The sequence below is a fragment of the Hemiscyllium ocellatum genome, chromosome 46 (genome assembly GCF_020745735.1).
Source record: "Hemiscyllium ocellatum isolate sHemOce1 chromosome 46, sHemOce1.pat.X.cur, whole genome shotgun sequence".
In the NCBI taxonomy this organism is placed as follows: Eukaryota; Metazoa; Chordata; class Chondrichthyes; order Orectolobiformes; family Hemiscylliidae; genus Hemiscyllium; species Hemiscyllium ocellatum.
In genome coordinates this window covers 6,957,116-6,983,959 of record NC_083446.1, presented here as the reverse complement: position 1 = coordinate 6,983,959, position 26,844 = coordinate 6,957,116, and the positions used below count along the sequence as shown (strand labels likewise).

The window sequence follows — 26,844 nt, the reverse complement described above, 5'->3', positions numbered from 1 at the left end:
GTACTGCGCTGTATCTTTCTATGTTCTATGTTATGATCGTTATTACTTTTCACATCTAACCAAGAGAAGGACCAAATCTGACAATAAGCTATAAGATATTTTTTGTTTTCTTTTGTATTAATTTTGGGACATGGGAGTCACTGGCAAGTTGACATTCATCGATGGCTCTTTGTTTTAAAATCTGAAAGCTGCCATTTCATGTGGGGAAGGTACTGCAGAGGTAATGAGTTCCAGGAGCATGATCCAGCTACAATGAATAAAAAATGAGGTCTGCAGATGCTGGAGATCACAGCTGCAAATGTGTTGCTGGTCAAAGCACAGCAGGTTAGGCAGCATCTCAGGAATAGAGAATTCGACGTTTCGAGCATAAGCCCTTCATCAGGAATAAGAGAGAGAGAGCCAAGCAGGCTGAGATAAAAGGTAGGGAGGAGGGACTAGGGGGAGGGGCGATGGAGGTGGGATAGGTGGAAGGAGGTCAAGGTGAGGGTGATCAGAGGAGATGACCTGGGGGGTGCAGTGAGAGAGGGACTCACTGAAATCCTTGTAGAGGGAGGAAGAGAGCTTCTTCAAGGAAGGCATCCTTGTAAGAGGATTCGCAGTAGGTTAAAATCTTCGAGTAAAAAATGAGGTCTGCAGATGCTGGAGATCACAGCTGCAAATGTGTTGCTGGTCAAAGCACAGCAGGTTAGGCAGCATCTCAGGAATAGAGAATTCAACGTTTCGAGCATAAGCCCTTCATCAGGAATAAGAGAGAGAGAGCCAAGCAGGCTGAGATAAAAGGTAGGGAGGAGGGACTAGGGGGAGGGGCGATGGAGGTGGGATAGGTGGAAGGAGGTCAAGGTGAGGGTGATCAGAGGAGATGACCTGGGGGGTGCAGTGAGAGAGGGACTCACTGAAATCCTTGTAGAGGGAGGAAGAGAGCTTCTTCAAGGAAGGCATCCTTGTAAGAGGATTCACAGTAGGTTAAAATCTTCGAGTAAAAAATGAGGTCTGCAGATGCTGGAGATCACAGCTGCAAATGTGTTGCTGGTCAAAGCACAGCAGGTTAGGCAGCATCTCAGGAATAGAGAATTCGACGTTTCGAGCATAAGCCCTTCATCAGGAATAAGAGAGAGAGAGCCAAGCAGGCTGAGATAAAAGGTAGGGAGGAGGGACTAGGGGGAGGGGCGATGGAGGTGGGATAGGTGGAAGGAGGCTCGAAACGTCGAATTCTCTATTCCTGAGATGCTGCCTAACCTGCTGTGCTTTGACCAGCAACACATTTGCAGCTGTGGAAGGGCTTATGCTCGAAACGTTGAATTCTCTATTCCTGAGATGCTGCCTAACCTGCTGTGCTTTGACCAGCAACACATTTGCAGCTGTGATCTCCAGCATCTGCAGACCTCATTTTTTACTCGAAGATTTTAACCTACTGCGAATCCTCTTACAAGGATGCCTTCCTTGAAGAAGCTCTCTTCCTCCCTCTACAAGGATTTCAGTGAGTCCCTCTCTCACTGCACCCGCCAGGTCATCTCCTCTGATCACCCTCACCTTGACCTCCTTCCACCTATCCCACCTCCATCGCCCCTCCCCCTAGTCCCTCCTCCCTACCTTTTATCTCAGCCTGCTTGGCTCTCTCTCTCTTATTCCTGATGAAGGGCTTATGCTCGAAACGTCGAATTCTCTATTCCTGAGATGCTGCCTAACCTGCTGTGCTTTGACCAGCAACACATTTGCAGCTGTGATCTCCAGCATCTGCAGACCTCATTTTTTACTCGAAGATTTTAACCTACTGCGAATCCTCTTACAAGGATGCCTTCCTTGAAGAAGCTCTCTTCCTCCCTCTACAAGGATTTCAGTGAGTCCCTCTCTCACTGCACCCCCCAGGTCATCTCCTCTGATCACCCTCACCTTGACCTCCTTCCACCTATCCCACCTCCATCGCCCCTCCCCCTAGTCCCTCCTCCCTACCTTTTATCTCAGCCTGCTTGGCTCTCTCTCTCTTATTCCTGATGAAGGGCTTATGCTCGAAACGTCGAATTCTCTATTCCTGAGATGCTGCCTAACCTGCTGTGCTTTGACCAGCAACACATTTGCAGCCAGCTACAATGAAGGAATCTTCTAGGAGAAAGTGAGGACTGCAGATGCTGAAGATCCTGAAGAAGGGCTCATGCCTGAAACGTCGACTCTCCTGCTCCTTGGATGCCGCCTGACCTGCTGTGCTTTTCCAGCAACACATTTTCAGCTACAATGAAGGAATGCCAATCTATGTCTCAAATGAGGATGTAACTTACAGGGGAACCTGGATTTGACTCATGCAACTACTGCCCTTTTCCTTCAAAATACTGGAAGTTTCAAGTTTTGGAGATGTTGTCAAAAGATTCCATGGTGACTTGCTGCTATGCATTCTGTAAACACTACACCATGATAGAGAGTGGACAATTAAGGCAGATAACAGAATACCTGAGCTAGAAAGTTGTTCAACACATTATTGCTTTTCTACAATTCCTACATTTACCCATGTACCTATCATAGGAGTTGAAATGGTAGCTGCTTAATAGCTACTACACTATCAGCAGACACGCAGAAGTTTGGCGATGATCTTTATGTCCTCACTGTCCACTGGAGTAGTACCAGATGATTGGAGGGTGGCAAATATTGTTCCCTTGTTCAAGGAAGGGAATAGGAATAATCCTGGGAATTACAGACCTGCCAGTCTAATGTCAGTGGTGGGATTTATAATTATTTTGAAAAGCACAGTTTGATTACAGATAGTCAGCATGGCTTTGTGAGGGACAAGTCATTCCTCACAAGCCTTATTGAATTCTTTGAGGATGTGACAAAACACATTGACGAGGGTAGAGCACTGCATACGGTGTATTTCAATTTTAGCAAGGCGTCTGATAAGGTTCCCCATGGTAGGCTCATTCAGAAAGTAAGGAGGCATGGAATACAGGGAAATTTGGCTGTGTGGATATAGAATTGGCTGGCCCATACAAGTCAGAGAGGGGTAGCAGATGGAAAGTATTCAGCCTGGAGTTCGGTGACCATTGGTGTTCCACAGGGAGCTGTTCTGGGACCACTGCTCCTTGTGATTTTTATAAATGACTTCAATGAAGAAGTGGAAGGATGGGTTAGTAAATTTACTAATGACACAAAGATTGGTGGAGTAATGCATAGTGTGGAGGACTGTGATAGGTTGCAACAGGAGATTGACAGGATGCAGAGCTGGGTAAATAAGTGGCGATGAAGTTCAACCTGGAAAAGTACAAAGTGATTCATCTTGGAAGGTTGAATTTGAATGTAGATTACAAGGTTAAAGGCAAGACTCTTGGCGGTGTAGAGGGACAGAGGGATCGTGGAGTCTATGTCCATAGATCCCTCAAAGTTGCCACCCAAGTTGATAGGGTTGTTAAGAAGGCATATGCTGTGTTGCCTTTCATTAGCAGGGGGATTGAATTTAAGAGCCGCGAGGTTATGCTGCAGCTCTATAAAGCTCTAGTTAGACCACACTTGAAATATTGTGTTCAGTTCTGCTCGCCTCATAGGAAGAATGTGGAAGCTTTAGAGAAGACACAGAGGAGATTTACCAGGATGCTGCCTGGACTGGAGGGCATGTCGTATAAAGAAAGGTTGAGCTGAGAACATGTAGAGGGTATAAGCAGGCAGGAAAGAGTTACGTTCTGAATTTTGTGAAACAAGAGCTTCAGCTGAGCATGACTCAGATCAGATAAGCATCTACAGTTAACAATATGGTGCTGAAGGCAAGGGTAATGGTTTAACAAGGTGGAAAAGCATTAATTAAGTACAGCCATTTAACAATATGAGGTAGCATTCAGTATGTAACATCACTTGACAAGGTGAAAAGTATTCATTATGTGAAGCTAGTTATTAATTGTGTAACAGCAGATGGCTTTACCATTGACACTCACTGATTGTAACAGTCATCCAATCAATACGCATATTGCCTTAGCTGGATACTCCTTCCTGTAAAATGACTATATAGCTCAGTGAAAAACTGTTCTTCCTGAGAAACTGAGAACTCATGTCCCTGTGCACATGGGCGATCATTCTCACTCCTACCAGGGCCTGGAATAAAGATGAAGGAGGTAAAACAACAGTGTCTCTGAGTGTTTTGCTTCGACTGGGGGGAGGGGGAGCGAACGGGACAATAGAGAGAGCAGGGCAAAGAACTCCGAGAGGTGTACAAGATGATGAGAAGCATAGATAGAGTGGACAGTCAGAGATTTTTTTCCCAGGATGGAAATGGCTATCATGAGGGGTCATAATTTTAAGGTAACGCACATGGATGATAGTAAAATGAAGAGTATATCGGTTAGTTTGATCTTAGAGTAGGATAAAAGGTCAGCACAACATCAAGGGACGAAGGACCTGTACTATTCTGGACTGTTCTACATTTCCCAAAGAAGAAGAGTGAATGACTGAATCTGCATCTTGCAATACTCTGATATCAGTCTCTCATTATTATTTAATGTAAATCACACTTGCTCTGTCCTAGTGAACAAGATCTAACATTCTGACTGGCTGATGCAACAGAAAAGTAGAATAGCTTAGACATTTAATTCTGACTAATAGCAAGATGAGAATAATTGTAATCTGAATGCTTCACTGAGCAAAGATAGTACAGTGGGGTTCTATCTAACAGCTGGTCAAACGGTTCTAAGACAAGACACATTACAGCTACTAGTTGACACTCTATTAGTCCAAAAACATGAATAGAAGCAGCTGTTTAGTGACTCTTTTAGCACCCTGTCAAAACATATGTACAATTAGATGGCCCATGTCTAGTTCTCATCTTACCTGGTTCTTTTTAATGAGTAGCTGCACGGTTGGCAGGTTGTTGCCATGATCTGTTGAGGTTGCCAGTGGCATCCGTTCATTTATCCACAGCTAGAGATAGAGAAAGAGAGAGATAGAGCAACTAAATCAGAACAATAAATGTTGGGTTAACTTTTCTTTGAATTGACAAGATTCTAAATCTTTTAAAAAACAGAAAATGTCTTATTTTCCATGCTTCTATCTAAAGGGCTGTTGCAGTAACATTAGTATTGAAACAAATTAAATTGTTTCACTCAATCTGGCAATGCCCAAAGTGCCATCTTCCAAACTGAATTAAAACAAAGAACTGTGGATGATGGCGATCTGAAACACACAAAAACAGAAATTGCTGGAGAAACTCAGAACTAGACTGGACGCAAAATCATTAACCCTAATACCTCTCCACAGATGCTGCCAGACCTGCTGAGTTTCTCAAGCAATTTCTTTTTCTGTGTGCTCAAAATTAGATATTTGCCATTCCTTGTGGTCATAGAAAAAACTTCCTGCAAAGATATTTTCCTGGTTTGTTCGTTAAAATTTCCTACCCAATCAACATTAAGAAAAAAAGACTTCACTGGTAATTTGTTACATTTATTGCAGTTTTGAGGGTGGTATATCACAAAGCTGCTGCAGTGTTTACCTAAATATCAACAGTGCCTTAATTTCAGAAACAATTCACTGAGACATTCTGCAGTGCTACATCAATGCAAAATTTTCTTTGTTAATTATTCTCAGTTTATTTGGTAGTAACTGCTCTCAGCCATCCTGGGATTGAAAGAGGAAAGAAGTGATTTGTGATTTACTGCTGATTGATTATCCATTCATTTCTGGTGAAAGCATAGATGCATGGCTGACAACAGTGTTAGGTTCCTCTGTAATGCCTTTCAGGATTGAATAGATATTTGTACTCAGGTGAAGAATTGCCAACTGGATGAGGATTGAGACTGCAACTTAGTTGGGGCAGAATTACTTCTCGTGTATGTTTTGGATTACCTGGGTGCAACGGAGAGGGGAAATATTGAGCAGGGAGAAGTGATAATCCAAAAAGGTCTGGAACAAAACTCGTAGTTTGTATCTAAAAAGACTTAAATTATTCATTGGGATGAAACCATGAGTTGAGTTTTGAAAGACTGAATAGCAGCAGTTCTTAAAAAAACTTTTAAAATGGCTGAACATTTGTATGGTTGTACCCTAAAATACTGAGTCATGGTGTCTAGCACAACCCATTAGAGACAATCAGCACAGAGGAATGTGAAGGACTTAGCTCCTGACCCACTCACAAAACATCCAGACAGCACCCGCATATTGAAACGTTTGTGGAACAAGCCAGTATTAGACATCATTGTTTTGAACAAGTGACCTTGGCTAAATCGATAATCCTCTAGCCAAGATGTCTAAATTATTGATCAATTTATGCCAAGGTTTGGTTAACTGATCAGTTGATGAGAAGGAATCATGTGATTAGCTAACTACACCTCTTTTGTGTTTTAGGTAACTGTTTCCCTCTAGGATAGGAGAGCAGAAACAGCAGAGATGCAGAAGAAGGAAGATCCTGAGTGGGCGCTGCCTTTCTTTCTCTCAATCCTGGAAGCTTGAACACTGCCTGTTAATTGACAACCTATCCACCATGAGCAGAATCCAGTAAGTTCTGACTCCAGAAGACAAAAGAGAAATCATCCACCAAATTTCCCTCCAAATATTTCTTATTCATGTACTGATCCAAATGTCTTTTAAACATTATAGCTGTACCCACATCCACCACTTCCTCTGGACATTCATTTCACACATGAACCACTCTCTGTGTAAAAAAAATTGCCCGTCTTTTTAAAATCTTTCTTCTCTCAGCTTAAAAACATGTCCCCTGGTCGTGAAATCCCCCATCCTAGGGAAAATACACCTGCCATTCACCTTATCTATAGCCCTCATTATTTCATAAACCTCTATAAGATCACACCTCAACCACCTACACTCCAGTGAAGGAAGTCCCAGCCAACCCAGCCTGTCCTTATAATGCAAACCCTCCATTCCCAGCAACATCCTAGTAAATCTATTCTGAACCCTTTCTAGCTTAATAATATCCTTCCCATAACAGGGAGACCAGAACTGGATGCTGTACTCCAGAAGAGGCCTCACCAATGCCCTGTATAACCTCAACATCCTAACTCCTATACTCAAAGGTCAAACAAGGAGTGGAAGAAGAGGGGAGCCATTCTACCCCTTCTCATGGCAACAGAAGCCCACTAATTGTAAATTAATAATGGAAAATTAAACAGGGTCATGACCATTCAGTTTTTGTCTGCCCACTACTGGAAGCACAGAAACATCAAGAAATCAGCCTAATTCTTTCGGACATGTAGTGAGAAGAATGTACAAGTAGAAATTGCCTGCTAAAGATAAATATTAAAAAGGGAACTTACAACTTCATCCTCTAAATCCCTGTTGAATTGATGGCCCTCTTTGGATGCCATGAGATTCCTCCTTCTTTCTTCAATAGGTTTTAGTAGCTCCTGGAATCGTTCCTCTACCCTCTTTCGTTTGGAATCTACCTCTACAATGTTAGTATCCTCTTGTCCAAGTGCCTGTGCTTGAAGCTTCAACTCCTCGACCTCCTTCTGTCGGACTTTCATCTGATTCTCCAGCATCTTCAAGACACAAAGGGAATGGGGCACCAAATTAACAATTCAGGATCAAGAAACAAAGCGCAGCAATATTTCTTCCCTAGCTCCAGATATGTTAAGCCGGAATAATTGAGTATAATTCTGAAGCCAATAAATAAGTCAAGAGACATTTCTGGATAGCCGGTTTAGGATGAAAATGGTGGGGTTATAGTCAGAGAAAGTCCGGTGATTATTTGTAACTAATGCTCTTGACAAATTGTTCATGGACAGAATTAATTAATCAAAATGGCTACATCTCTTAGCTCAGTGCTAGCAAGTTGCTAAACGTTCAAAGAGGTAGTTAAGCATTGTCCTTTAAAATTATAACATAACTTCTTTAAAAAATTATTAATTTTTTTGCAATGTCCATCATCAAGGAACACCTGATCACTTTTGACATTTTACTATTCAGCTCAATGAAGCGGTCAGATTTAACTTCTTCAAATGCCTTCCTCCACTGACAAATACAAGTTTTAGCTTAAGATTCACAAAATGAGCAGGAGGAATGTTTCACAGCTCTGTTGCTGTAGAATTCATGTTCAGTGTTCGCAGGTGAGGCAGGAATGACAACAATTTTGGTGAATGAAGGGAATGATGGATATACATAACGTGGAGAGCAAATGGACTGCTGAAAAACTGAATGGACTGTTTCCATGTTTAGTCTGCATTATGCAGCACCTATACCTGCTGCTTTTTCAGAAGGATGCTGACACTTGTCAGATCTTTGCCGTGGTCATCAGACTGCAGTTGAGCATCCAGATTATTGAGCCAGGTGTCCAGGTCTGCACAGCTCTGTGTGAATAACTCAGTGCGGTTCGCATCAAAAAGACACTGTGCTTTAGTCTTGGTGGTGGATTCCAGATCATCCCAGAGCCTGTGCAGGTATTTGAGTTTCTCCTCCACAATGGGTTCAGTATCTGGCTTCTCAGATATCAACTGCTTCCCATCCTGCACAACAAGGTAGATTAATTAATAAAGAATGTCTGTTAGTTGTTTTTAATTACAGAATCATACATTAACTACTATGCGGGGGATTTAGCCTATCATGTCCGCACTGACCCTCCAAACAGCATCACACCCAGACCCAACCTCTACCCCATCTCTGTAACCCTGCATTTCCCACAGCTAATTCACTTAGCCTGTAATGCCTGGACATTATGAGCAATTTAGCATGGCCAATCTGCCTAACATGCACATATTTAGTCTGAAGTACCAAGAAGAAACCCATGCAGACATGGGGAGAATGTGCAAACTCGCCAAAGGATGGAATTGAACTGTTACTGTGAGGCAGCAGTTCTAAACACGGAGCCATATTGCCACCCTATGACTAACTTGTAGTTCAGATACCCGCAGGCAAGTGAAATCAGAGCCCTGGCTCAGAGACAGGGATACTACCACTGTGCCACAAGGCTCCAAGTCAACTGCTTGGACATGTTGCAACACCCATCATCCTGTGAATGACTAAAAAAAAAGGCACTGACCTTCTTGAAAGCAATTAGGGATGGGCAACAAATACTGGCCTTGTCAGTAACAATCCACCCCATGAAAGAATTTTTAAAAAACAATTCAAAGTGAAAACATCCAGAGTTCTCACTCTTGAGAATGCAATCGTGTCTCCTGCTGGAACCACATTAAGGCTGTGGATGAGATCCAGCTCGACGTTAATGCCACTTGCCACGCACTACAAGGAGTTTCACACAATTACGCAGGACTTTGCCCCGGGCAAGCTTTAAGTGTGCCTTGACAAGAATCAGAATCTTCAGGAATGGGAGGGAGAAATTTTGACAAATTGGGGATTCAAAAACAAAAGAAATACTACTCATTCAAACACAAAGCTTATAATAATACAAATTCAAGTCTGCTAAAAATTGAAGAAAATGCATTTTCTGCCCAAATAATTTAAAGAGTCCCAGTCCTTCTATTAATATCCAAATGGCTCCCGGGAATTTTCTATATTATGTGGCCAGCAAGAATCACTTTATTGAATCCTTAGGCTCACATTCACTGGATCTGGCTGACATTAGAGTTGACGTTTATATTCATTTGGTGATGTAAGTTGGTACTATCATCATGCCCATCTAACCACCTCATCCCTAAAAACAGGTCAGCAGTATTAAGGAAATGAACACACTCTTTTAATGTCTGTTAATGTTATCTCTTTTTGTAATTCCACAGTATAAATCATCTCAATAATCCAGCAGACATCAGTTCCTGCCTCAGGAGATAAGAGTGATTATTGTTTCTGAAGGAATCATCTTCTTCTCTACCTCTATTTTTAAGGATGCATTTGCCATCACCATGATTGCAGGGTTCGCACAGTTAGTGCCACCACAGGTAGCTTTGTACATCAAATATCACAAGACATCAGGTTATAGTCCAACAGTTTTCTTGGGAACCGCAAGCTTTCTGAGCACTGCTCCTTCGTCAGGTGAAGTGACTTTACCTGATGAAGGAGTAGTGCTCCGCAAAAGCTTGCAATGTCAAATAAACTCTTTGGACTATAACCTGGTGCTGTGTGACTTCTGACTTTGCCCAACCCAACACCGGCACCTCCACATCATTATATCAAATATCACCATCCACAGTACTGAACAATGAAAATAAATTTTAGCTAGTGCAGCACCAATAAAATTTATATTTTTCACATCCTGGGATTTCAATTTGCTTCCTGCCCTACTCTCAAAATTTAGCCACCATGCTCACTAATTCCCTGGCCATTTCACTAGTGGCTCTTTATGCCTCTCCCACAATCACAAATGTTTATCACTCCCTGTGAGGAAGGAAACAAGTTGGCAAGTAGTATTGAGGCAGAGAGAGGCCGGTAGCCAGACAGCCAGGAAGGAAATGTTCATCTGGTGCACGATAATGATCTCAGTGTACCTACAAATGGAATTGGTGCCGATACCTGATTACAGGCTTCTAACTATGAAATCTGTTGCACCAACTTCTTGTTCCAGTGAAATGCAGTATATTTTAAAATGTACTTAGGGAATATAATTGCGGTATATTCATACAATGCTAGTTGCACTCAGATATGATTACCCTGTCTATCTTGTCCAGCCAGTCCTTATTGGAAGCGAGTTCTGCCATGAAGGCTTGGTGCTTCTGCCACTTAGTGTGAAGATTTCGAGCCTCATCGTATGACATATCTTGGGCCGTCAACATCTTTTCATTGATCCAGAGTGTGAGCTGGGCAAAACAGAAAAAAAAAGCAATTACAAGAACAGGTCATTCAGTTCCTTGTGCCTCTTTTTCTACCATTGATTATTGGAGAGAATTCTGAGAAATAGGATTTATAATTTTGGAAAAGCATAGTTTGACTACAGATAGTCAGCATGGCTTTGTGTCGGGCAATTCATGCCTCACAAGCCTTACTGAATTCTTTGAGGATTGACAAAACACATTGATATGGGTAGAGCAGTGGAAAATATGTATATGGATTTTAGGCATATATGTTTCATAAGGTTCCCCATGGTAGGCTCATTCAGAAAGTAAGGAGGCATGGGATATAGGGAACGTTGGCTGTCTGGATACAGAATTGGCTGGTCCTTAGAAAACAGTGGGTGGTAGTAGATAGAAAGAATTCAGCCTGGAGCATGGTGACCACAGGTGTTTGGCAGGAATCTGTTCTGCTACCTCTGCTCTTTGTGACTTTTAAGAATGACTTCGATGAGAAAGTGGAAGGGTGGGATATTAAATTTGCCGATGATGGAATTGTGGATAGTGTGGAGGCTGTTGTTGGTTGTAAGGGACATTGACAGGATACAGAGCTGGGCTAATAAGTGGCAGATGGAGTGCAACCTGGAAAAGTGTGAAATGCTTCATTTTGGAAGGTCAAATATGAATGCAGATTACAGGGTTAAAGGCAGGATTCTTAGCAGTGTGGAGGAACAGAGGGATTGTGGGGTCCATGTCCATAGATCCCTCAAAGTTGCCACCTAAATTGGCAAGTAGTATATAGTGTGTTGGCTTTCATTAGCAGGGGGACTGAATTTAAGGGCCACGATATTATGCTGCAGCTCTATAAAGCCCTGGTTAGACCTCACTTGGAATATTGTGTTCAGTTCTGGTTGCCTCATTACAGGAAGGATGTGGAAGCTTTAGAGAGTGTGCAGAGGAAATTTACCAGGATGCTGCCTGAACTGGAGGGCATGTCTTATGAAGAAAGTTTGAAGGAGCTACGGCTTTTCTCAATGGAGTGAAGAATGATGAGAAGTGACGTAATAGAGGTGTACAAGATGATGGGACACATAGATAGAATGGTTAGTCAGAGATTTTTTTCCCAGGGCGGAAATGGCTATCACAAGGGGTCATAATTTTAAGGTGGTTGGAGGAAGCTTTCGGGGAGATATCAGAGAGTGGTGGGTGCATGGAATGCACTGCCAGCAGCAGTAGTAGAGTCAGATACATTAGGGACATTTAAGTGACTCTTGGATAGGCATATGGACGATAGTAAAATGAAGGGTATGTAACTTAGTTTGATCTTAGAGTAGGATAAAAGGTCGCACAACATCGAGGCCCAATGGGTCTGTACTAAGCTGTACTGTTCTATGGTTTAGATCATGGTTGATCTTAATTCAGTTTATCTCAATGCTCTATATCTCGTGAAATCTATTATCCAACAAAAAAAACCATTGAGCTGAGTATTCAAAAGGACAGATGATACATTGATGGGTTTAGATGAAGATGGATGGAAAGAAGTGAGTGTGGACTTGCAATTATGTCTTTTAAACAACTGCATAAACGTATCTCTGGAGCAAAGGATTTATTTTTGAAGCTGCTATATGCATCTTCCTATCCCTCCCACCACTGTTCTTTGTCATTTCAATTACACAGTCAGCTATATTTTGAGCAGATGACAGCAAGCCATCCTGATCAGGGAGCATGGCAGGGACCAGGAAGCTGGATTAATTTAATCAACAAATGGCAGCATGCGTTGAATCCTGGGAAGTGAGATAAAACGCATTTGGACTATTTTGCAAATAAACTCTGGGAAAAGAGGTACAGGTCAGTGCTATAAATCACATTTTTCCTTTATCTGTAGCTGATACACTTTAGTTAATCAGGTGGATTAATTTGTTCACAGTGTCAATACACTTCTTTTGCAATGCTTTTGATCATTTCAGTATAGGAGTTGGGAGGTCATGTTGCAGCTGTACAGGGTATTGGTTAGGTCAGCTTTGGAATCCTGCATTCAATTCTTGTCTTAGTGCTATAGGAAACATTTTGTAAAACTTGAAAGGGTGCAGAAAAGATTTACAAGGATGTTGCCAGGATTGGAGGATTTGAGTCATAAGAACAGGTTGGGACTATTTTCCCTGGAGCATTGGAGGCTGAGGGGTGACTTTATAGAGGTTTGTAAAATCATGAGGGCATGAATAGAGTGAATAGTCAAGGTCTTTTCCCCAGGATAGCAAATCCAAAACTAGAGGGTATAGGTTTAAGATGAAAATGGAAAGATTTAAGAGGGGCCTAAGGGCAATTTTTTCATGCAGAGAGTGTATAGAATGAACTGCCACAGGAAGTGGCAGAGGCTGGCATAATTACAACATTTAAAGAGCATCTGAATGAGTATACGAACAAAAAGGGTTTAGTGGGATATGGGCCAAATGCTGGCAAATGGGACTAAATCAATTTAGGATATCTGGTCCGCATGGGTGAGTTTGATGAAGGGTCTATTTCTATGCTGTACATCTCTATGACTCTATTACCTCAACCTATTCTACCTGTGACCAAACTATAGTCCTGCATGATACTCTAGTATTATTTAGCTGAACACTTTGAGCACAATGCATAATTTAACTGTTTTGGTTAATTTTCGCAATTCAAATGGTCACAGTATGCATGACATTTTTATATGCCTCCATAGCACATATCCTGAAATCACAGACTTTGACCCCACAATTCTAATGCTGGCTACACTTTCTGCCATTAAACCTTTCCATCTCAGACTGTCACTTTAATTGGATGGCACTTACACTGCACTCTGCAGGCACCATTCTGCATCTGTTCTATGCCAGACTCGAGGCCTTTTATGTTCAGTACAAATGACTTCAAGCCAACATAATTTGATTCATTCTTTAATGTGTGTGTATCTGTAGTGCGGTATTTTTAGAGAATGACTTTTATGCAAGACTATAACCAGAAGCACTTTTTAAATATTTATAAATGTTTCCTTTGGGGTTTCTTTTGATTTTGCTTTGTTGACCTATTCCCAGTAATCTGTGAAACCTCTTCTATAAAGGGCCACTAGGAGATGCACAAGAGTAAATCTTGTCAAGTGTACAGAGAAGATCTGTGATCAGTCTGATCAATGAAACAGGTCTTTTTTTAAGCTTGTGTACAATTTTAGGTTCAACTGTGAAGCACAGCTACTATACCGAGTTTGGGGGGGGTTTGAACTATCAATGATTTTCTTTCTGAGGAATATTTAGGTTTGAAAGACGCCCCTGAAAATTGAGAACACAGTCCTATCTATGTTGGGTTACTCCACAGTATAAGTTTCTGTAAAATGTTTCTAACCCTGCTGACCTGGTTAATCTCAGTCTGGATTCTCACAGGAGAGGAGGGGATCATTTATCAGAACATCTCTGTGCTGGCTCTCCTCCTGCTCAGCCCTGCAAAGTTCCCCTTTTCAAGTATACATCCAACTTCCTTTCAAAAATTACCTGCAGAATCACCCATGTTACCATACAGATTCAGAACATGTAGACCACTGGACATTTCCTGTTCACTTTAAAGCATTCCCATCATGGAATCCGTAGTGCAACCGCTTTGTGTGGTCAGTACCAAGGCCTGTATACTCCGACCAAATGAAAATAAAATTACCTCCTGGCAATCTTGAAGGAATTTCTGCAGCTCCAAGTTATCCTTGAGTCGGCTGGCAAGGTCGCTGGCAGCTTTGCGATTCCTTCTGTGTCTGAAAATTTTAACATCTGAAGTGAAATTTAAACTGGAATCTACAATGGTATTGGTATCAGCAGACATATGGAAGTCATGGTTTTCAAGCCTTAGAATTACTACAGAAGGATAATCAAAAGCAGAAAATTTCTATTCAAACTGATCTAAAAAAAAAATTCTACTTATTGAAGTAGGTAGTGCAGCCATCTAACTCTTCAACTAGTGCGTGGGGAATCATGTCTCATGAACTTGATTCAGTTTTTTGAAGAAGTAACAAAGAGGATTGATGAGGGCAGAGCAGTCAGCGTGATCTGTATGGACTTCAGTAAGGCGTTTGACAAGGTTCCTCATGGGAGACTGGTTAGCAAGGTTAGACCTATTGGAATACTGGGAGAACTAGCCATTTAGATACAGAACTGGCTTGAAGGTAGAGATAGAGGATGGTGGTGGAGGGTTGCTTTTCAGACTGGAGGCCTGTGACCAGTGGTGTGCCACAAGGATCGGTGCTGGGTCCACTGCTTTTCGTCATTTATATAAATGATGTGGATGTGAAAATAGGAGGTATAGTTAGTAAATTTGCTGATGACATGACAATTGGAGGTGCAGTGGACAGTGAAGAAAGTTACCTCAGAGTACAACAGATTCTTGATCAGATAGACCAATGGGCTGAGGAGTGGCAGATGGAGTTTAATTTAGATAAACACAAGATGCTGCATTTTGGAAAAGCAGATCAGAACAGGACTTATACACTTAATGGTAAGGTTCTGGGGAGTATTGCTGAACAAAGAGACCTTGGAGTGCAGATTCATAATTCCTTGAAAGTGGAGTTGTAGGTAGATTGGACAGTGAAGAAAGTGTTTGGTATGCTTTCCTTTATTGGTCAGAGCATTGAGTATAGGAGTTGGGAGGTCAAGTTGTGGCTATACAGGACTTTGGTTAGGCCACTTTTGGAATATTGTGTGCAATTCTGGTCTCCTTCCTATTGGAAGGATGTTGTGTAACTTGAAAGGGTTCAGAAAAGATTTACAAAATGTGTTGCCAAGGTTGGAAGATTTCAGCTATAGGGAGAGGCTGAATAGGCTGAGGCTGTTTTCCCTGGAGCTTCAGAGGCTGAGGGGGGACAATAGAGAGGTTTATAAAGTCATGAGAGGCATGTTGTTGTGGTTCTGTTCGCCGAGCTGGGAGTTTTTGTTGCAAACGTTTCGTCCCCTTTCTAGGTGACATCCTCAGTGCTTGGGAGCCTCCTGTGAAGCGCTTCTGTGCTGATTCCTCCAGCATTTAACCACTATAATGTCGGAGGAATCAGCACAGAAGCGCTTCACAGGAGGCTCCCAAGCACTGAGGATGTCACCTAGAAAGGGGACGAAACGTTTGCAACAAAAACTCCCAGCTTGGTGAACAGAACCACAACAACGAGCACCCGAGCTACAAATCTTCTCACAAATTTTGATCATGAGAGACATGGATAGGATAAATAGGCAAGGTCTTTTCCCTAGGGTGGGGTAGTCCAGAACCAGAGGACATAGGTTTAGGGTGAAAGGGGAAAGATATAAAAGGGGCCTAAGGGGCAACGTTTTCACACAGAGGGTGGTGCTGCTGTCAGAGGAAGTGGTAGAGGCTGGTATAATTACAGCATTTAAAAGACATCAGTATGGTTATATGAATACGAAGACTTTAGAGGGATATGGGCCAAGTGCTGGCAAATGGCACTAGATTACGTTAGGATATCTGGTTGGCATGGACAAATTGGGCCTAAGGGTCTGTTTTGTGTTGTACTATATGACTCTATATTGTCAAAAATCTTCAATCAATTTACATTATGAATTTTCTTTGAAAACAGTAACTTTTGTGAAGATTGAAAGTGCAACTTTCAACTATAGCAATATGCTGCAAATAGTAAAGGGGAGAATGATGAGTTAAGCAATTTCTTTCTCATTTCCAGTGCTGGTTGAAAGGAATGCTGCAGTGTGTGGGAGCCCTGTTTTTCTTCATGTGAGACAGGTTTGTTATTACCCATCTGCACATGCAGATTGGGCCTCCTTTTAATGCACTTTCATGATAAAGAAGGCAACTTTTGGCAAGGCAGCACCCCATTCCTAGGGTCTGTATGAAGTGCACTCAAAAGGAACAGACAGAGTTTCAACTTGAGGAATTGACGGGACAATTAACCATTTGAAGTTGGTATCAACACAATGCTTCTAGTGTAGGGGTCTGTTTATGTTGGGCAGAATCACTCAGTCTGAGATGGGGGGAGTGGGGTGGGGGGGGGGGGGGGGGGGAGAGAGAGAGAGAGAGAGAGAGAGTTCTAGGAATTTTGTTTTATTGACCTGACAGTTGTGCTCAGCCTCATTTCTATTACAGCAACAAATATAAATATCCTTTAAGTGTAAGAACATCCAGTGAACAGGTCGAGAGTTTATGTTTTGAAAAACTAGCAGGATATGTATCTTACACTTGGGACAGTTATAAAAACTAAAATCTTTATAAATAGCAGAGACAATAACTCAAATCTTCTTCCACAACTGCAACACCGGCATTGGATGATAGAAGGATTGCCAGTGGTCAAGCTCTGGACAATTCCATACATAAATAATGGACAAAACCAACCGTTCATCAATGGAGTCCACTTTCTCTTTGATTTTGTCGGCATGAACATTCCCCTCGCTCATAAGTTTTTTTCCTGATTCCACTACACTGTTGATTTTTTCCTCATTGGCATCCATGGTGGTCTCGATATCCTCATGCTTCTTAATGGCAGCCTCTGCCATCTCCAGGGTAGCAGGCATCTCTGTGTGTGACAACATATACTCCTGAAATTAAAGGAAAACAATGTGTAAGTCAGTCGTAGCTGGAATTACTGATTCATGTCTTTCTCCTGAAGTTACTGCTCTATAGGCTTCCTGCACCTCTCCCATTATTCACATAATGAGGTATCATGTTCTTACCTGACATAATTTCATCACTGGTGAGTAAACAGCAATCAGCAGCAAAACCCCTGGGCCAGTGTGCCTGTGTGTTTGGTTTCTGAAATAGCTATCAAATTGGTTTTCTAGACTTCATCTATACCCTTGTCACTCTTTCGTCCTTTTTAAGCCTATACTCAATTTCCTTTTGGAAGTTTTATCTACCTTTTTCAGCAGTGATTTCTAAATCAGCTTTCTTAGTAAACCATTTATTTTAACTAATTTCCTCCCAGACATTTCCTGTCAATAAATTTTAATCTGCATTCTCTGGTTACTGACCCTCCTGCCACTGGAGAATTTCTCACAAATGGTTACTAAAACGAATATCATTCGGTCAACAACAGGCCCTGGCCATCTGACTGTATGGATTAGTCAATCATAACTGTACCTGATTATTTAGGAACCCTTCTGCCTGTTTAACATCACGCAGGAAGATCTGATAGCCGTACACCTGTGCCAGGAGGTCATGCCGGTTCTCCCACATCTGGCTCAGTTCATTCCATCCTGTATCTAGAGCCTGGAGCCTCTGGTGCAGGAACATATACTGAGCATCAGTTTGGTCTTGTGTCACCTCCTCCCCGACCTTACGCATCCTTTCATAATCATTCTTATAGTTATCAATCTCATTCTTGATATTTTCATGCTGGGTGAGGAGCTTCTCTGCATCTGACAGCGATGTAGCCATATCCTCTGAAGCAATGGCAGTCTGCGTTCGAGACAGCCATGACTGAAAATCATCCAGGTCCCTCAGGAACTCCTGCAGCTTGCTGGCTTCACCCAGTGATTCTTCTCTTTTTTTCAAGGTGTCCTTTAGGTCCTCCCACACACCACTGATTTCTGAAAGCCTGGCCAAGATGGCTTCTGCCTGCTCTGGATGCTCTGAGGCAAGTTTTTCTGCTTCTTTCTGCAAGTCATCCAGTTTGCCCTGAATGGCCTCCAAGTCCCGCTCCATGCCAGTTAACTTGCGTTGAAGGGCCATTACACCAGCCAGATCATTTCCAAGACTCTGAGTAGACTCAATAACTTTGGTCTTCTCTTTAATCCATGATTTAGTCTCATTACACTCAAGGTGGTAATTCTGAATGCTGAGGGCAGAGCTGAGCGCCTCCTTCTTCTGATCTGCAAGGCCACGGAACTGATCCCAGCTGAAACAAATATTAAAGACATTTGTGAACCAGATTGGATTTTCCAACAATCAACCATGGGTTTATAGTCATCATTAGACTCTCAATTCCAGATATTTATTGAATTCAAAATTCACCATCTGCCATGGCAGGATTTGAATCCAGATCCCCAGAACACTTCGGATAAAGAAATTCCCTTGTTGTATCTAGACAATTAGAAGGTAAGAAATCTTTGTACAATTCTGCTGGACTCACCTTCTGTTGAGCTGGTCTTTCATAGCAGTGACCTCGTCTTTGTTACGGTGCTCGCTGCTTAATAACTGACTGGCAACCTGGTTGACTGAAGCAATGCGGGAAGCTTGGTTGTTCATCTCTGGCTCAAGTGTTTCAAACCTAGTATGAAAGCAAAAAGGAAAAGTATCCAAATTATTCAAATTAATTCAACTTAAGAGTAACAGTAACATACACCTACATGAGTTATTGTTGTGCATTGTCTTTAATGTAGTTACCTGTTCAATATGATGATGTGACCAAAACCTAGTTGAAAGTATCATCAAGAAGAGAGATGACTAGTTTGGGAAAGAATTCCAAAATTTAAAGCCCCTAATTTAGTAATCAGCATCTCATCATGGTTTTAAGACATCAAAGTGAAACAATTAGCTTTGAAATCCAATTGCTGTTTATGTTGAGAACAATGGCAAGGTTTAGAGAAAAACTATTCGTTAATCTGTTTGCAATGGTAAGTTGGTGAAGGAATACTAGTCAATGAGAAGAGAATGCTCCATCTCCTGATGCTACCTGGCTTGCTGTGCTTTTCCACCTTCCTGCCTGTCTATTTTGGATTCCAGCATCTGCAGGTTTTTTTTTGTCTCTGGCTTTTTTCAAAGACTGGCAATTCTTTCAAGATTTCTATCAAAGCCCCTCATCTTGATCATGTCTGTCCCATTGGAAATAGCCCAGGGATCTAAAACTTCCCTTGTACCTGTGGTCTCTTATGCACAGTATCATCATATAAAAGTGATTTTAATTACTCCTGGAGTCTTAATGTTCTTTCCATAATGGAAACTATTTACACCTGAGCAGAAGCAAGCAGGAAGGGGGATTTAATATAAACTTTTATAATTATAATCAATTCAGAGTGAAAAAGGGAAGGCAACTGGTAATGAAAATTAATTTTAAACTATCACTAAGAGAGTGAGCACCAAGATTGGAAGAATTTTTTAAACTCAGAGAGTAGTCTATGATTTACTTAACTACCTTAATTAGCTTAAGTACAAAATATGGGCTCGGTGCCTCATGTAGGTGAGTAAAGCTCGTAGGCAGATCATACTTGCATTCAGCATTCACTAAAGTCATACCTGTGCTGAACAACTTCCAAGTCCTCAAGTTTCTCAGGGATCTCCATGGTGTTCAGCCACTGCTCTTTCTCGTCAATCCAAAGTGTACAGGCGTCTGCCTCACTGAACATCTTGTAAAGTGCCAGTGCATCCTGCAGGGCCTGTTTCCGCTGTTGTGCAAGGGCAACCAGCTCCTCATACCTCTGTTCAATGGCAGGAAGCCTGCCATCTACCTCTGGTGACTGGGCAAAGTCAGCCGGCAGGCTTCGGGCTTGCTCATGCAAGGCATCAATGGTGGGCCTGTGGTTGTGAATTTCCTCTTCTATGTCCTTGTGTTTTTTGGCTAGGGTTTGTGTGGAGTACTCGTCGTGTCCGACGTCACTGCTGGTCACAATGCGCAGGGTGTCAAGAATCCAAGCCTCGATGTCGTTGGCATCTGCTTGGAATTGGTACAGATTGGAAATCTCATACAATCTCTGCTCCCGCAAGGCTGCCAACTCCTCCAAATGTGCCCATAGTCCTCGAATGTCCTCAATTTTCTCCTTGACTTCACTGGCCCCAAAGTGCCCCTCTTCAATTAAACCCTCTCCCTCCTTTATTGTTTGCTGCAGAGGACCACTGCGGCCGCTCATTTCATCCTTGAAAGAATTGTGCTTGCTGATTAGCATCATGACACTGGTCAGATCCTTGCCATAATCTTCTGATGACATGATTTGCTCTTTCTCCCGGATCCAGGACTCCTCTTCGCCCATCTCCCAGAAGAACTTCCAAAGGCGCCGCGACTCCTCGAGCTTTGCGCGACGCTCTGCTGCAAGTTTGCATAGCTCCTGATAGCAAAGATCCAAGTGTGTGACACGGTCTTGGACAATCTGAGGGTCGCACGGCTTGTAACCTAGCAGGGAGATAAATGCTATTTAGGAAGAGAAATGTAAATGATCCTTTTTTGACCCATCGGCTAACCATCTACAGTTCTTCAATGCACAATTAGTTACAATGCAGTTGCAAATGATAAAGAGTAGAACATAAAAAAAGGTGCAAGCATTTCAGTGCTTTGTGCTTGCTCCATAAGTCAGTAAGATAATGGCTGATCTAATTGTGGCTTTAATCCCAATTTCTGTCCCTTAACCCTCAACTCCCCTGTAAGTGAAAAACCATTTCATTGAGCCTTGAATATGTTCAATGACCAGTTTCCAGTGCTCTCTCAAGTAGAAAGTTGCAAAGATTAACACTCCTTTGAGAGATAAATTTCTTTTTATTTGCATTTAGTGGGGGTCCCATTGTTTTGAATCTCTGCTCCCTAGTTCTAGACTACTCCAATTAGGGGAAACATTTCTTAGTATCTATCTTGTCAACCCGCTTCAAAACTTTGTTTCAATAAGATCATCTCTCTTTATTTCCAGCTGGTAATGTTCAACCTACATATCCTTTCCTCATAAGATAACTATTGCAGCCCAGAAATGAACTTGGTGAACCTTCTCTGAAATGATTCCAATGCAAGTATATTGCTCCTTAAAAAGGGAGACCAAACTCCAGGTACAGCCTCAGCAACACCCTATAGATTTCTAGCAGGTTACCTTAGCAAAGTAGCTTAGAACAGCATAATCTGCTTTCAGTCCATGTCAGTAAGGCAAGTGGTTCTTTCAGTGTACTACACTGCAACAAATAATTCACATTTTGACATTTATCATGTGTGAAGCTGAGTACTTAATGTTCTGAGGCTGTGAAAATGCCAGATTCAAAGTGGTTGAATGGTATAATGATTAAATCTTCCACTTTTACCCTCAGTTAAATCTTGGCTGGGCAGAGACCAACAATAAGATAATCCTGACTGCCAACTGAAATCACTAAGTCACTGTTCCTTCATCTGTTCAATGAGGTTCTCTCCTGTTTCACATGCCAATAAGATGACAAGAAGCCCTGGGCCAGAAATTGCTCCAGACGATTTACAAATTTGGGAATATTCAGGTAGGACATGATTCCCCTTGAACTGCTGTGGTAAAGGAAACCAGATACAATGAAACATGTCAACATGTCAATATTCTCACTGCAGCCACAACTCTGCAGTCTTCACCAGCCTTGTTCTGAATAGATACTCTTATGCAAGATGTTATTTTGATCACTGAAAATGCAGTCAGAAGCCGAGTCACTGAATATATCCACGGCCGAAATAGATAAGATTCTTGAACTACAGGGGAGTCAAGGGTTACAGAAACAAGACAGCAAAGTGAAGTTGAGGTTAAGCTTCTATCAGACACGATCTTATTTGAATGGCAGAACAAACCTCAGGGGGCATATTGCCTAGCCTAGTTCTTATTTCATATATCTTTTATGACAGTAAAGTCTATTGCCATCACAACTATCCAGTAAAAACATATACACTGTAGACAGGTGCATGAGGGAGGAAGTTTCCCATTCACAAACATACAATGGCACCCGTTTTGAATGTGAATGCAATTTGCAGTTTTGGCTATTTACTAAGTTAAGGCGAATAATCTCAAAAGTAGATCTCATAACCAGATAAAAAAAAAGTGGGTGACATTGTAGGAACTTGTCCTTTAATCTGTAGCCCCACTATTTCAGTAATATAAAGTGTTTCAGCTGCAATGCTGTTACTAAGCTAATACTGCTCCATAATGTTATGTTAAGAATTCCAATCCTTAGCAATGTCTTTGTTAAGACCTCCATCTCAGCACTGTTAATTTTTCAGGATGACACAACTCAAGTCGCAGCAGCAAATACTTGCTCTGCTACCTTAACTGTGTCATTTGGGTTGCTGCTAAAATAAGGCTCCACACAGTAGTAGAAATCAAAGTCCAAGTGCTCTATTTTAATAAGGCATTTGCACTTGCTGTAGGATAGTACTGCCACACAATAGCATATCTTTGACTTCTTTATCATGAGAGCAGAAAACGTAGAATGCCAGTTCAATCTCTCCGCGGAACAAGGTGTAGTATCTATAAACAGCAAGACACATCACATTCTAAGCAGAAGCACGTTGAGCAAATGGCACTGCCTTGCAGCAGAGTGAAATGCTGCAGATGTTTTGGTCATACCTTCCTCACCGATAATGAATTTCTGCGCACCAGTGTTAACTGTTTTAACTCGTTCTGCCTGGACTGCGATATCTGCCTCCACCAATGTGTGCGTCTGAAGCAGGTCCTCAACACCATGCAGGTGTTTGCCATAATCTTGTGACTGCAAGCGGCTCTAAAAGAAACACTCAGAGATAAGGCTCAGTATCATAATTGTGAGATGCATATTCATGACCAGCCTGCAGCTGTAGCATTTCCAATTCAATTACGAGCAACAGTAACACTTCTATAACATTATAGGTACCAACACATACCAATGTAGGCATATTCACAAAGTCTCCAAACATTACACAAAAACACATTTCTTATATTTCAAAATGTTACTAACCTCAGTTAAGAATGGTGCAGATTGGAGGAATTTATAGCAATATTACAGCCAGGCACAGCTGTAACCACAAGTAGATCACCCAGTACTCAATTGCTGTAAACTGCCTACTTTTCTCGGGGTGGGGACTCGCGCGCTTTGTGCTGGGGTGGGGGAGGGGGGTAGGGAGGATGTGCTGTTGGACAGAGGCAGGGGTGGTGTTGGGAGCAGGGTCTCGAGCGCTGTGTGCTGCTGCAGTCTCCTGAACGGGCAGCAGATTTTAAAAACTCCGAGCCTCAGAGAAAAGGCATTTAATCGATTAACCAAATAATTGATTATCCAAATGAAGTAGTGTCTACCCATCTCGTTCGGATAATCGAGGTTCCCCTGTATTAGTTTTTTATTCCTGATTTATTTAATTCAGTTTAGATTCTTCAGCTGTAATGTGGGATTAGAATGCATGCACCCAGTGATCTGTCCAGTAACCTAAGTATTATGCTTACAGACACTCATATTACTGGGTTTTAGGTTATTCCTTGTGGTTTTTAGATCTTCATGTCAAAATTCTTCCATTGTCTAATCTTGACCAATTCAAGTCATTTCCAGCAGACTACTCCAGACAAAGCTTTGATGTTAATGGATCACTGCCGTTGACCTGCTTTCTCCTCCCCATCACTTCTTTCAGTTCCTGTACCCCAATTCTTTGAAGTACAACCTCGTTAATCCTATTGCCTACTCTGTCCTTCCCACAAAAGTTTCTTTGAGACAGTGGTATATGCTTCAAGTTTCTCTCAAGCCTGGAGGTGCCCCTCAGAATTCTTCTCAACACACTATAAAACAAATGTTGATATAGAGGTTCTTTTACACGAAGCATGCAGTAAAGCACACAAGCTGCCCAGCATGCTACCAACCTTCATATCTTCCATCCAATCCACGATGTGTAGCATTTCCTGAAACATCTTCTGCAATTCGAGATTCCTCATGAGACGTTCACGACGTGCATGCAGCAGCTCCCGAAGGTAGTCCCACAGGCGAATAACATTGTCCTTCCTGACTGTGATGCGTTTGATGTCGTAGTAACGTTCAGCCTCCAGTTCCTTGGCTACAGCCACCACAGCCTGGACACGCTCATTATAGGCATTAATGTCTGTCTCAATGGCTTCATGCTTCCTTGTGGCAGCCTCCACTGCTGCCAGATCTATTCCAAAATTGTCCTTAAAACAAAAAAAGTTCAATTTAAAAAGAGTATTGGTCCTTGGGTTTTTGCCTCTCCAAGGAGATTGCATTGGAAGGAGTGGACTGCGGGGGAAAGGAGGAGGAAGTGTTTACTATTAATTCCATCAGACTTGATGATTCAGTTGTCAATTTTTGCCTGTCAATTTTGAATTTCTGTGAAGAGAAATAACTGCGAATAGTTGAGTTGATGGAGGTAAATTTCACATTCCAAATTCCACTACCTTGTCGGATGCTCTGCCTCATGTACTCAACAATCAACAAAGTCAGGAAACGGCCCAATTCACATTAAGTCTGAAGATTTAGGGCAGCATGGTGGCTCAGTGGTTAGCACTGCTGACTCACAGTGCCAAGGACCAAGGTTTGATTCCAGCCTTGGGTGGCTGTCTGTGTGGAGTTTGCACGTTCGCCCATGTCTGCTTGAGTTTCCTCTGAGTGGTCAGGTTTACCCTACTGTCCAAAGATATGCAGGATAGATGGATTAGCCATGTGAAATGTAGGGTTACAGGGATAGGGTAGTGAGAGGGGGTCTTAGTGGGATCCTCTTTGGAGGGTCAGTGGGAACTCAATGTGGGGATTCTATAATTCTAAGATTCAGGGTAGAACCGCTTGACCCAGGGTAGATATAATCCTCAAATGAAGGGACATTGATGGCCACTTCTGTGAGGTAAATTGGACCTGAAATTGAAATAGGAACCACTGATGGATAATGTGAAATCTGAAACCCATGGTGGAGTTATAACAGCAGAGTAGAAGTAGCTTCCAAGGAAATCCCTTCCCTTCATAAATATAAGTTTACAAATACATTGCATGGGAGTTTTGATTGCATGGCTGCAATGTGAAACGTGATTTTCCCCTGCAGGTGGCTTACCCAGCATGTCTTGGGAGTTAGTTTAGTATCTACCCATTATGTTATCTTGGCAGGCACAATGCCCTATGTATTTAACTGGAGCTAAAATTTCATTCACAATGTTTTACTGAGGGCTGGCACACTGCTTTCAGCATATTTGAGTTGGAGCTTGTTTGCTGTCCTTGGTGGGAACCGATATTCTGCTCAAGCAATGTTGAAAAGGCATATGTAAGGTTTAAGCAATCAGAAGTGTCAGGACACAGCTAGAGCTCTACTCTTGAGTAACAACTCTCTTGAGCACTGTCAGCTAATGTACAGCCTCCAAATAAACAACTGCTGATTGTAAGTCATAACATTTAGAGAAAGAAAATGGAAGTACTTAGCTTGTGAAGCTGTTCCACAATTCTGTACAGATGTTTTATACAAACAAAACACCAAAGAGCACTGTGAGCAAATTAAAACTAATGACGAGTTCCACTCAAATCATTTTATCACTTTCACAGGCTGACATAGATGTGGGCCACCCGGTTTCAAATTTAGATTTTCAATGTTTGCAAGACATTTTCTCTTTTATCAGTACATATTCTGCCACTGTGTAAGGAATTCTGGAACAAGTTCCTCTGTTGAGAAAATATGCAAATATAACGGAAATAATTTTACTTTTGTGGTAAAGAAACCTTGAGGTGTCCTTTTCGAAGGTTTTCAAGATTATAAGGATAATTTTTCAAATTTGATCTAGAAAATCATTTTCTTTGACACTGGGTTCAAGTCCGAGGAGACAGAAATTAGGTGTCAGTGAGTTTAAAGGGAAACTGCACAGAATTTTTCATCCAAACTGTAAATGATCACAGGAAAGATGCTGAATCAGATAGTATAATGGAACTAACATGATGCATATAGAGGCGACAGTTTCTGATGAAAATGCAGAGCTGGTACAAGATGATTTGAAAGCAGAGATTTAGCTAATTAAGTGCCTTTTTGACCCTACAAATTTTGGCATTGTTATTGGTATCAGTGCTTGAATCTGCAGGTCATGTAGTACACAATGCTCCACCTGTACTTCAGGCAGTGTCTCTGTAACAGTATAGAGTTACAGGCTTTCGAGCGTGTCTGTCTTTCCTTACCTGGGAAACAAGACGTTGATTTTCACTCAGCCAGGTCTCTCTCATAGCTGCTTTGCGATCAAATCGGTGAGCAAGTTGTTCCAGTTTCTCCTGTCGGATGAGTTCAGTTCGCAAGGCTAGTTCCCTCTCATGCTCTGCTTTTTCCAGTCTTTCCCAGGCCTGGATGGGACAGAAACAAGACATAGGAGACACTCTCTCTGTGGTGAAAGCACTTATTTTCATGTACAGGTTATCATGGCTACCTGAACATTAAGTATCAGAACTCAAAGTAGATAAATGCACTATCTCAAGTAACAAGAACCAAACAATGCACAAAGATCTAGCAAATGGCCTGAGAACCTCAAGGGTAGACCATCTACTGATCTCACTTGAGTCATCTCTGCATGCATATGGTTGTTAAGGGTGGACAGAATCAGGTTCATTTGCATCCATAACCAATTAG

At 41.9% G+C, this 26,844-nt stretch overlaps 2 protein-coding genes across 5 annotated transcripts in view; one reads left to right on the top strand and one right to left on the bottom strand.

Annotated features, from left to right (window-relative positions):
* LOC132836361 (RNA-binding protein 4-like) overlaps positions 1–6,490 on the top strand; it is a 135,454-nt gene extending 128,964 nt beyond the window's left edge. The window contains exon 5 of the mRNA XM_060855855.1: positions 6,310–6,490. The gene's annotated coding sequence lies outside the window, so the exon portion shown is untranslated. The remainder of the gene's footprint in view (positions 1–6,309) is intronic.
* LOC132836360 (spectrin beta chain, non-erythrocytic 1-like) overlaps positions 1–26,844 on the bottom strand; it is a 302,644-nt gene that overhangs the window by 31,554 nt on the left and 244,246 nt on the right. For all 4 annotated transcript variants that reach the window (XM_060855849.1, XM_060855846.1, XM_060855848.1 and 1 more), the window contains 12 exons: positions 26,403–26,561; positions 24,107–24,409; positions 22,853–23,006; positions 19,821–20,691; positions 18,718–18,855; positions 17,727–18,483; positions 16,983–17,185; positions 14,304–14,394; positions 10,518–10,664; positions 8,160–8,423; positions 7,236–7,460; positions 4,801–4,890 (listed from right to left, as the gene is read on the bottom strand). In XM_060855849.1, coding sequence (XP_060711832.1) covers positions 4,801–4,890; positions 7,236–7,460; positions 8,160–8,423; positions 10,518–10,664; positions 14,304–14,394; positions 16,983–17,185; positions 17,727–18,483; positions 18,718–18,855; positions 19,821–20,691; positions 22,853–23,006; positions 24,107–24,409; positions 26,403–26,561 — 3,402 coding nt within the window. The remainder of the gene's footprint in view (positions 1–4,800; positions 4,891–7,235; positions 7,461–8,159; positions 8,424–10,517; positions 10,665–14,303; positions 14,395–16,982; positions 17,186–17,726; positions 18,484–18,717; positions 18,856–19,820; positions 20,692–22,852; positions 23,007–24,106; positions 24,410–26,402; positions 26,562–26,844) is intronic.